Source organism: Bombus huntii, chromosome 8 (assembly GCF_024542735.1).
Source record: "Bombus huntii isolate Logan2020A chromosome 8, iyBomHunt1.1, whole genome shotgun sequence".
In the NCBI taxonomy this organism is placed as follows: Eukaryota; Metazoa; Arthropoda; class Insecta; order Hymenoptera; family Apidae; genus Bombus; species Bombus huntii.
This window is the reverse complement of record NC_066245.1, coordinates 4,793,564-4,805,759: the sequence shown is the minus strand read 5'-3', so window position 1 is coordinate 4,805,759 and position 12,196 is coordinate 4,793,564. Positions and strand designations below refer to the sequence as shown.

Below are 12,196 nucleotides of genomic sequence, written 5' to 3'. Positions count from 1 at the left end.
TGAAATAAATTATTGCACAACAAACACTGACTCTATCAACCGCATTGCGCGCGGTCACAAATATTCTCTGAAAAGAAAATTAATTAGTTGGCGGATAGATTTTCTATCGAGAGTTTGTTTAAAAAATACTGCTATCTTTCTACAGTTAAGAAATGATTATTTAGAAATTGGAATATATGTTACAGTTATTAGTTGCAAATTACAAAATATTTCTCAACATTGAAGAATGTCTGTGAATACCGTGAACGTGATACAATAATAATTTATAAAAATTATCATGTAATTGTTCGTTAATAGAGCATAAAACTCACTCCACTAATATTCTATGTGGTTTGTTACAAATATCCCAAAATGTTTGCAAGAAATCAAAATTTCAGAACTAAATATGAGTGAAGAACAACACTACGCAAAAACGCGCGCGAAACCTTAGTTTGAAGCGACTGAGCGTCTAATTGCGCGCCACCTCTGAGAAAAAACTAGAAGTTGCAAACATAAATGACATTGACTGTAGCATATTCATCGTAATATAGCAAAATGTGAAAGATTTGAATTGAATGGTCGAATGTTATAATATTTATCGAAATAATTGAAGCTATTGTGAAACTATTAAGATTTCTACGTTGCAAGATCTGTCTACATGAGGCTATTGTTAATCTATCAAGAATTTTACATTTCAGAATACAGAATAAATTGAAACAATAAAATGATTCATTTAATCCGTTTGAAATAAGAAAATGATTACATATATTCCAATTAAAATGATTTATTTAACCTTTCTTATATTCATCTTAATATTTCAAATAATTAGGACATTATGCATGGTAAATTTATTATATATCGAATATACATATTCAATATATGTATATTGTATGATAAATATGAATTGTATATCAAATATAATTTAAGTATGAAACTTATATGTACCAAACGTTACCTATGCCTCAACGAAAAGACGATATAATCATTTATATATGTCTATCTTTGTTAAAATTAATTAATTGTTATGACATTTTTATGAAGATTTATCGGATTTACCATTAATCATCGTGGCGTCCATACGTTAATTATTCATGTTACTTCGATGTAATTCGGCTCATTTCTGCAATCAACTAATTACCTACACAAAACAGAACCAAAAGTTAAACCTAAAACAAATGTATAGAGTGATGACAAATATATATTCAAATAAAACAATAATCAAATTCCATTACAAAAAGCTTACAATACATGACACCGATAATGTCAGCAATCAAACAGTGATCGAAGAAAAATCAACACAGAAAATTTCAAAAAAGCTACTTAATTCTGTTATCTTGATGTTCAATGAATTGTTAAATAAACGCGTGTATTAATTGAACAATGTTAATAACGAGATATAAGTGATAGTAAAAGAATAATGAAAAAGCAAAAGAACGCTACCAAAAGGTTAGAATACGTTATAGACATAATACAGCGCGATATGTGTTACCGCACTGAAATTAGACAGCTAAATGATCTGCTCTCCAGTTTCGCCACGCAATTCCTAATGTGATGGGGAGGGGGGTCTACATTCGTAAACATTGTATGTATTGTGTTGTTTTGGAACATGAGTTGGCATGTTTATACGCATTACTTCTCACAGAGTAACAGAAACTTTTATATATACATACATACGTATTATAAGACCATTATTTACACGATTAGATACGTACATCCTTAATAAACTTTTGAGATTATTTATTATTAGAATTATGTAGTATATAAGAATTGTATAGTATGAGTGAATCTAAGGAATCAATAAATGGAAAGAAAATATTATAATAGAACAAAAATATGATGAAATAGTTGAATTTTTATATAAAGATCAAAGTTCTTTAAGAGCCATTGTAATGATCAATCCAAATATAGATAATATTTAAAAGCTAAAACTAAAACTTTCGACGCGATATATGTACTCAATTCACAATTTTGTTTCGTAATCTTACTTGCCAGAAAAGTCCTCGATTTCGAATTAATAATAAAATTAACAATTTAATATACGTATAAATAAAAAAATGGTATTTCAAATTTTGGTTGATAATGTATAATACTAAACACTAGTTAACCCGTGACAATTCGAAAAAAAGACTGACAAAGTTGGTATAATCTTCAAGATTGGATTTTATTCGAGTTAAAAGAAAACAAAAATTGCATACTTAATGCTAAATAAAAAAACATATTTTAACTCAGATTTGATACTGTACGAGACAAAAACAGTTGTCTTCGTAAATCTCTGAGTATTTGAAGAATAAGTTATAATCGGTTAATCACCTGTAACCGTGGCAAATATTGCTGACTTAGATAACATGTTAACTTAAGCAGTATTTTCTAGCGATTGGTTCATTTAAGCTTTATTACTGGTGAACACAAAATCATTCAGTTTATCACAACAGAAAAAACAGACATAATATGTGTACTTAAGTACATTGTAAGCGTAAAATTCGCAACTACGTAAACTTACGTATGGACTTATGTAGAAATAAAGAAAAATTATGAAAAATATTTACTAATTATAAAAGTAAAAAAGAAACAGTTTCTTAATCTTTTTCCAAAGATATCATCTGCCTGAAAAAGATTTTTCTAATACTATTTAAGCAGAAAAAGGGATTATTTTTTGCATATCAAGCGCTATACTTCTGCCCCTCTTCAAATTTCATTCTTTTAAAATTGTGCAACACTCGTTCATGTTTCATATATCAATATCCTGATATATTATCAGATGAATCTGATAATTAAAAGCGAACTTTTTTTTGTCTTTACCATTGCGATCATCCATATTGATGGACGGTTTATTAAATACAAGTTTATTTTTAACATACTGAGCAGTGGACAATGGCATACAAGGATCATTAATTGCCATTTCCATTTTCACATTTCCTAGAAAGCCTTTATAATCCTCAAAGAAATCCGCATCCTTCAAAAATCCACCGAACTCATTCGTATTGGGCACTAGTCTACTAGTAATTTCATTAATCTCCTGTAGACTGGGTAGTCTGACTTTAGGCTGTACGAATGATACCGTGACATTTTTAGTTTCACACGATTGTTCCAAGGTTTGACATTGAGACGAGATGGTATATGCAATTTGCAATTTACATGGCCGCTTCCAAGTGTAAAGAGTAGCTGTAGAGAGACGTGAGATATACGTTTTCCAAGAACCTATGATTCAATGAAACAAGATTAATCCGATTAATTCTAATGAAATGAAAATTCGGATAATGAAAAAAAAATCTGAATATTATGTGAAGATAATTATAAAAGTCAAACAATGATTCTCATTACTGTTTGTTGATCATTATTGTAAACCATTATTGTAGAACGAGAAAAAAAATTCTTGCCTAGTTTCCAAAATTTTCGGGAGAATTCTACTTCACCGTTTGCCTCCACATACTTAACTTGAACGATATCGTGTTTATCTCTTCGACTACATTTTCTCTTGATGGTTGGTACCACTTCCTCTTTCAATTTTATCCTATTAATGCTATGCTCGATTTCTTCTATGTCGGTCGATAAGATGTCGAGCTTGAAAAGATTGGAGAGATCACCCTCGCTTAGATTGTAAAACGTGTCGTCCACTGCGCCAATTTCCTTCGTATGGATTTCGTTGTGATTAATGTCTGTTATGACGTCACACATCGACAATGACCTTTCCACTTTTTGGAGGAACGGCTCGCATATTGTACTATTATCATTGACGAAATTATTATGTCTTGTTTGACATTCTTGCTGTTTTCGATAATGACACGAACAAAGCTTGTTCCTACATAAAAACCTAATGTTAATTAAAGTTTTATTTCTAAAATTAAAATTGTTTCTTCTCATTCCATGAAATCTGTAATTTTCATTTTCACGTATTCTTACCGAGTTAAACTTTCCTTTTCGTAATTGATATCAGTGGTCGATATAATATGTGAGAATATATGCCTTGAATTCAGTTTACGACTTCGCAAGAAGGTAGACACATGTTTCCTGCCTTTGATCAAACTGCCAAACCAATACAGGACCACATCCTCCGAGAGCTGATTTTCTAAACCAGAAACAAGACCATCGACCAAAGCGAAATAACTATTCGCGAATGAAATAGCTTGCGTATGGTTTTCCATTGATAAACTACCTAAAAAAGGGCAACAAGCCTTAGGGTGGAATGGTCCCAACTATTTTTTTAGATCAAACCACAAAAAATACATTAAACGTTCGAACATTCGAATAGGAATTCAGGGGAAACAAGAGGGAAATATTCAGGATGGCAAACTTTCTGTTTAACGCGTTTTCTTCCGAAGAAAATGGAAAAATGCAGATTACTCTTGAATAGTAAGGAGGCAATTCCAGCTAAATCAGATAGTTCCAAAAACATCTTGATTACATTATCACTTTATTTAATACAATCAAAATAAAATGCTATCTTCCTTTTCCAAATGTACACTGGGTGTTTATTAATGGCACATATATGTTTCATTGTAAAAAAGGAAGCGAAAGGCTAAGATATTGTTTGAAACATGGAATACTTAAAAATGATATCAGCAATTACTATTGCCTGAAACTTAATCTCTATCTACAGAAGGGATTGGTTATAAATTCAGACAAACATAAAAAAAGGTCAGGTAATATTTGACAAGAAAACATAAACCAGATTCTAAATACAAGTAAGAATAACGATTTGTAGACTGAATCATAATTTTATAAAACAAGTATTTAATTGCACAGACCTAATTTAATCTCTTACCTTTATGTCATTTCGTTATACACATAGATACACAACATATAATTATAGTATTTATATAATAGTACCTATACACTATTATAAGTTATGAATGAATGTACTTTTACATATAATAAAAACATTGTAATATGAGGAAGTATATTTATTTAATGCATAGAACTTACATATGTTATTTTAACATCAATTAATAAATGGTATTTTACTAACTATTGTGTTTGTACATTATCGTATAAATAAGTTATAATTATTAATCTTGTTCCAATCTTGTTTGCTCCAAATCAGATTGTATGTCATCTAGAGTTTGAATCTGTTGCCTTTTTTTATTCTTTTGTATATATAACACTAATGCTTTATTAACTTTCAAAAGAGCTCTGTGTTTCTCACTTACAGACGAAACTGATTCAGATATTTCCCCTGAAATATTATGTAACAAATTGATGATTTATAGTAGCAAAAGTGTTTACAATTTGAAAGGAACTACACACATAACCTCACTTTTATTTAAAGTGTAAGTAATTTGAAAACATGATGCTAAGATTGAAAATTTGCAAAACTTATACACAGAAAATATTTAACGATATATGTAACATGTTTTACCACATAATTAACTTCATTTATAAAAACTTTCACTTACTTATAGAAGATGCAATATCACAAATAGTCGATTCTTTTGTAACTCTTGAACGTTTCAATAACTGTTCCATTGTAATAAAGTTAGGACTCAATCGTTTACACCATTTTTTTTATAAAATTAAACTAAAATAATGGAGCAATACAAAAAGTGAAAAGATCCTTCACAAATGCTTAACTGCAGCCCCAAATGGCGCGAAAAATATCCAAATCAGTCGATCACATTTGTCACAATTATGTATGGACAAGACAATGTACAGAATATTTAAATATCATGTAAATACCTTTGCACTAAATCCCTTTTCACTCAAAATCACAATAAAAGACAAAATACAATTGTAAGATATTTTGTGATAAAATTTACCATGAAGCGATATATATTACTTGTTCGATTATCTTTATACAATAAATTGCGAATATGAAAGCTTTCTTTAGTGTTTTAGATCTGAAAGATCACGAAGCAATTCGTGTACTTAATGTGACATTTAAGTGATTTCTTAAAAAACTTTCGTTAAATGTTTATTTTAAGTCCATTTATGTTTTTTGTATGTATGCAAAAAACGTTACCAGCAATTGGATATTGTTTACTTTATTTTACTGCCATCTTCTTGCTGACAATGAAACATTATACCTTTCACTCGTGGATAATAGGTGTCGCCACATATACGATATGAGCGTAAACCATTTTTTCAGAAAAATAAATTATTAATAAGTTAAATATTAATAACAACTAATGACATATCACGTACATCTATCTGCAATCATATCAAAATGTATTTAACTGCCGATTTCTCGACTTATTTTGTTTTAATCTTAAATCTTAAGAACACAATTACGAAGAATTATATGTAATTCTCAATAGCAATTTTGAGTTATTATTTTGCATTAAAAGACTATTTATTGTTGCCCGTAATTCGCGAGTTTCCAAAGAATATGAACCGAGTTGACCGACCCGGCTAAGTAACTGATAATATAATTTTGCAATTAGAGGTTCTACAACCATATTGTATGCACAAATCGGAGGTTTGCATTTCATTTATTTTTATTACGTAATTGATTTACCGTTGGTGATCGACGACGGTGAGGATGAAAATTCAATATTCAGCGTTCATTGGATAGCGTTCATTGATTTTATTGAAGCTCCGCGTAATTCAATAATTCCAGCGAATCCAACGTACGATTTCCGTCGCGCGATAGAGACGACTGGTTCGATCGACGAACTCTGCGTGGATTATATTTTATCAAGATCGTGGAGATCACGCGAACAATCTACGAAAAGGAGAGTACCACGGAGAAGGACTCTGCGGGTAATGTTGCTTATCGAGTTGCATGTCCGAGTGCATACTGGACGAAACGAGAGATCTGCGGCGAGTAGACGAGAAGCGTCGTTTTTTTTGCGCCACCCGTTATAATTACCGGGGCCTTGTCACTTTTGCCGAGGCACGGACCGCAGTGAGGTATCTCGTTGGTGCGTCGCCCGGTACGTCGTTTCGTGCGTCGCGGTCGCGTCGCCTCGACCGATCTGAAACGCGGCGGCTACCTCAAAGCGTTCGCTTCGCTTACTCAACGAACAAGCAAAGGAAGTGCAGAAGAAGTAGACGAAGAAAAACACGTGAGACTAAAGACAGAGAAAACAAAGGCAAGCTACGAACCGGTGTGTTCGAGTGTCTCGCGTCACGAAATTGTCTCAGCCGGCGCACGTGAACGGCTGAATTTGCAAAGAGCAAACACGTGCGAATAACCCGTTTTCCATTACATTTCAAGCTGCTTGAAAGAGAGAAACGCTCGTCGGATATTATAGTTTCGCAATGTGAAGGATAATGTCGAGCAACGAAGAAGAACGAGGTGAAGGAAGGTTCGAAGCAAAGCTTTAGATCGATGAAAATTATGTACAAAGGCACGCACGAGACAAGTTTACTCATAGATAAAACTATACAGCTAAATGTTGAAGAGAACCGACGCGCTTTCCTTGCAATTTAATCCTATAGGATGTTGTACGAATTCAATTTTTTGTCTGGCGGTGAATGCGGCTTAATTACATTCGGTAGCGAGAAAGATTTAAAATTCAAAGAGGAACGGTAGTGGGTCCGGAAAAAACCGGTACCTCGCCTACGTATTTTACGCCACTTTCTTGCGTGTACGCACGCGTGTATCACTGTCTCGCTTCATCGCGTTCTCTCGAGTTCTCCTCAAGGACTCTCTGGAAGGCCCATGTAGCCAGTAAGAGCTTCACGATCGTAACACGGTAGCCAACACGGTGGTAGGTTTAAATCATATTAAAGCGCATCCAAGCACCGGGAACCGTAAGCCTGGATTACTGCTACAAATCGTCCCGTACAGGGAATTCCGCGTACCCAACTAATTCGATCGCCTTTCAAAGGTCCACGCTAATCACCGTCTGCATCCTTCGCTAATTCTACATTTTGCTTCTGATTTTTTACACCTACGTGGACGATGTTCGTCTAATGTTCCATTAAGCCTTCAACAGTGTGGTTACCACATACATATACATACTACCTTCTTTAGTTACAACGTATTATCTATCATTTTAAAATACTCGAGAAAACTGAAGTTTTATTATTTTCTCCATCCAATTTAAAGTACTTGCAAAATATAACGAGGAAAATAAATTAATCTTATACAGATATTACATCTTTACGGTTGTATTTGTCATTTTAGTTCGTAATATTTCTCTAAATCGTAGACTTGGGATAAATTATTCTTAATTATAGATGTGTACGTATTTCAATCACTTTAGCACGAGATGATGCTGCAACGACTAAAGTTAACCAACCGCAATTCATTCTTCGACATATTCCGATGTAATTATTAATATTCATTTCTTCTAAAATTGCAACAAATTTTCGAGATAAAAAGATAATAAACTTCTAACTTATTCATTCCGAATTCTTCGTTATTGCAGTACAATATCTAAGGATTGACGTACGCGTCTGTCCTATCAGCATATCGAAATACGCATTTTTAGAGTTTATTTTTTTGAACGACATTGTTCTTGCCATTCTTTACTTTCCGAACTACGATCATTAACACCGTTAGCGAGAAGCTATTAGAAGAAATATGCGTATAATCAATACTGCGATCTTTCTACCGCTATCAACAGAGCAGAACAATACGAGAGACGAACGGTGCGTGATAAAGTGTTCTCGTGGAAAGTTACGAAACAACGTGGGCAGCGACAGTAGAAAATGGCGTGGGTCGTGACGGCCTGAGACCAGGTGGAACGTGTTTATACAAGATACGACCTGATAAGACATTTCCGAAGCTCGGCAGGAAGGTACTTGCCGCAGACACGAAATGACCAATGTCCAAAACCGATCAACAGCATCAACAGCCGTAACTTAATTCTCTAACATCTTGAATAAAGAGTAGAATTCCTCTCGAAATTTCAGACATTGCATATTAAACACGTAACTAGAACGTTAATCGTCACACCAGCCTCTTAAAAGTCAAACTGATCAATGTCACCTTTTATAAATTTCCCAATTTCGTTACCCAAATACACGATTAATGTTCGATACTCGAGATAAAGCATTTCCACAAGCTCGTATATCGTAAGCAAATAACATAAATAACAGTAAATTCTAAGGACAATAAATAAAGAAAGAGACATTTGTAAAATATCATCACTTTTCCTTACGTTTAAATTTATGAAGTTAGTCAATGTGATTTCTGAACTGTTCGTATAACGTAAACAGGGACCACTGATGATGAATTCAGAAAATTTGAAATATAGATAATAAATAATGATTTCGTGATATGTTTCCCTTTATTCAAATGCGTGCCATGACAATTTTATTGCTTTTTAAATAAATAATTCTGGACGAAATTAATTTAGCATAAATTATGGCAAAGATACTAAGGATGATCCCCTTGAAATTATCAGCTGGATTGTAAGACCCGCGTGTAGTACATCGGTCACGATTTTATTGAGTCCATAAGTGTGAATAGATCTATTGAAAACTTAGGCATTCGTAGGTGACACGAAATTGGGTTAGTATTCGTAGCGAGCCATTGTGATTACATAGTTCTATTTGAAATTCAATCCGTGAATCGTGACGGAAAAAATAATATTTAGGAAATAGTAGTAATAATTCTTTACATGTCTCGAATTGTAATGCAAATTATACCGCATCTAATTTACACATGATCTTTGGAATCGTGATTTTTTAACCATAAGTAACTTCAAAAGCCTAGAGTAGTAAAAAAGAATGCGAAAGTATGCTTGTTCGTGGCGCGATGCGGCTTGTTACGATCGAACGATTTGGAACAGATACCGATAAATCTAGATATACAAAAACGTGTTTTATTAAAAATGGTAGTCATAATTTTGTGACCCGTAGTTCAGAAAGAAATTCGGGCTAGCTTTTATTTGATAACAGCAGCAGGACCATTCGTAACCGTGCCATCAATTCTTCCCCTTACACCGCACCGTACAGATACTTCCAGCCCACTTTGCCTCCGCGTTCTCTATCTCTCCTCCACTCTCTTTTTCTCTCGCTTGTCAGAGCACCAGTAGCACTATTGTATCGCCTCTCTTTCTCCCTGCTTTTTATGTCTCTTTTGTGTTCTCTGATGCACGTTCAGCTCCCGTTGTACCGATTGAGTGTTGACCCCGCTGCGTCACGCTCGCATGCTGCAGTTTGTTCGAAACGATATGCAATCAGCGGCAGAAACGAGAACGAATTTCGAGCGCGTCTAAACTCGTGGCTATGGTCACATTACAACATATCAATGGTAATTCGCGAAATCGTAACTTTTAACCTGTTAATCGAGAGAGACGAGTTAATTGGCCATTCGAAATTCCCAAACGATTGGATATAATAATTTATGCGCATTTATGAATTATTAATTCCTAGACTTTTATTTCCTGATTTTACATCTTTTAACGACCTGTTTCGTTTCTACTGGAAATAAGTTGTATCGTGTTTATATCTGGAAGAATTAAGATCGATATCCGAAATTGGTTTTTCTGTGTTAACTTTTAATTTCACAATTATGCTGGTCATAGAATGACTCGTCAACAGATTAATATCCCTTACGAAGGATAAAAGAAAAAAGAGGGAGTAAGGGAAAGAAATAAAGGAGAACGAGACAAGTAGAAGATTCGTATCGTAAGGCAAGAAAGAAATCATACGTCTATACGGGTCGAGGCTCGAGATAGATGATTGTCCATGAAACAATGCCGGCGATAGATAACCGTTTCTACGTACAGGATTGTATTTTTAGTCACGCGACTGCACACTTCTCTAACATGAGTCGTATACATAATATGTGCGTGCAAGGATGACCACGCGTGATGGCTTCTAAATTACACGAACCACTTTTCTCTGATCCACGGAGAACAGCCAGAATGCTGCGTCTCCTATCCAACGAGAACAACACCGTGATATTTCACGAATTTTATTAGAAACTTCATTCATCATAGTACAGCCGTGTGTTATTTACGTAGGCAATCAGTGGCAAGTATCAGTTTCGGAGCGTAAATTGACTACAAAATTGGGAACGTAATTTATGCTGCGAACGTATCACGAGAGATTTTTGATCCGCACGCGATATAGAAGCGCCTATACGGAATCGAGAACAACGTAAAAAGACGAAGAACGAAGGAGACCTTGATCGAGATCGACGTCGTATTTGCCATTATTGCACGAATCTTTTTCTGTTCGCGAAATGAATGCGCTCGAGAAATCAGGCAAAAGCAGATGTACACTGCTTGCTATAAATATCAGAATATTTAGCCTACACGTTACATTTGCTGGACAGCTCGAACAAGTTCTACTTTATTTAATATTTTACGTTGCGGAGCGCACATGATGCGAATTACTATTACTAATTCTACTATTACTAATAATAATACTATTACTAATTCGCGTCGTACTAAGTATCAGCGCTGTCCTTCGTAACTTAAAGTAGCCTAATATTTGTTCGTTTATCGAGACACGTTGAAATATTTGCCCGTGTTTTTTATGTTTCATTCAAAGTTATACCGTAAAGGTTGTTACAAAGTAATGACTAAATATTTCAAGCTGAATGGAGAAAAAAGAAACAAAGATGGCATAAGGAACGATGGAACTTTAGTCTTTTCAAATGTTTTGAAATGGTAAATAGGAGACTTTAACTATAGAGAACAGAGTAGACGCCCCAAAATACTTATAGCCGATAGTGTACATACCTTCGATTGAAAATAAACTATAAACTACGATACGGTCAAGGTATACGCGATAAACAACGAGAAGAAAAACGTAGCCGCAATCATATTTTCAATTCAGACTTCAATAGAGGAAAATGCGATCATTGGAACAAGTTATTCGCATATCTTCGTTCTTTTTTTTCTTCTCATGTACAGATGGAATTATAATAACCGACATTACCTCCGAGAACCGAGTACGTACTTATTTACTCTACAACACGGTAAGACGTCGACACTAATATTTCATTTATGTTCCCTTTTTTCAAGCACGGAATCCTCATGAAGGTTAACGCTTGTAAAAAGGGGCAAGAAGTAGCCTCCTTGGTTGCGCAAAAATTCACAAAAACGGGACAGAATAAAGGAAGTTTCTCGTTCGTGGAACTGTAATAACCCAAAAGACATAATCACTTACTTATTTGAATTCCGAATATCCGGAATTATATTCGATCATTCTCAGAAAGATATTTTATAAATGCTGTATTGTATCCATATATGTGCATAGTGTTTCGTGAAAGTCTACCAACATTTCTAGGAACATTTCTAGAAACGTATGTATCACGTGTGTAACTGTAACGGTATAAAAATATAATCACTCGTGTCCCAATACAGCGTTAACG

At 34.1% G+C, this 12,196-nt stretch overlaps 1 protein-coding gene across 1 annotated transcript; it reads right to left on the bottom strand.

The window, feature by feature from the left end:
• Positions 1–747: 747 nt before the first annotated feature.
• Positions 748–7,042, bottom strand: LOC126868383 (uncharacterized). Its single transcript, XM_050623744.1, has 5 exons — positions 5,373–7,042; positions 4,946–5,152; positions 3,880–4,132; positions 3,301–3,814; positions 748–3,184 (listed from the first exon to the last, which is right to left on the bottom strand). The coding sequence occupies exons 2-5, from the start codon at positions 4,959–4,961 to the stop codon at positions 2,708–2,710; spliced, it is 1,260 nt and encodes a 419-aa protein (XP_050479701.1). The 5' UTR covers positions 4,962–5,152; positions 5,373–7,042; the 3' UTR covers positions 748–2,707.
• Positions 7,043–12,196: the final 5,154 nt, after the last annotated feature.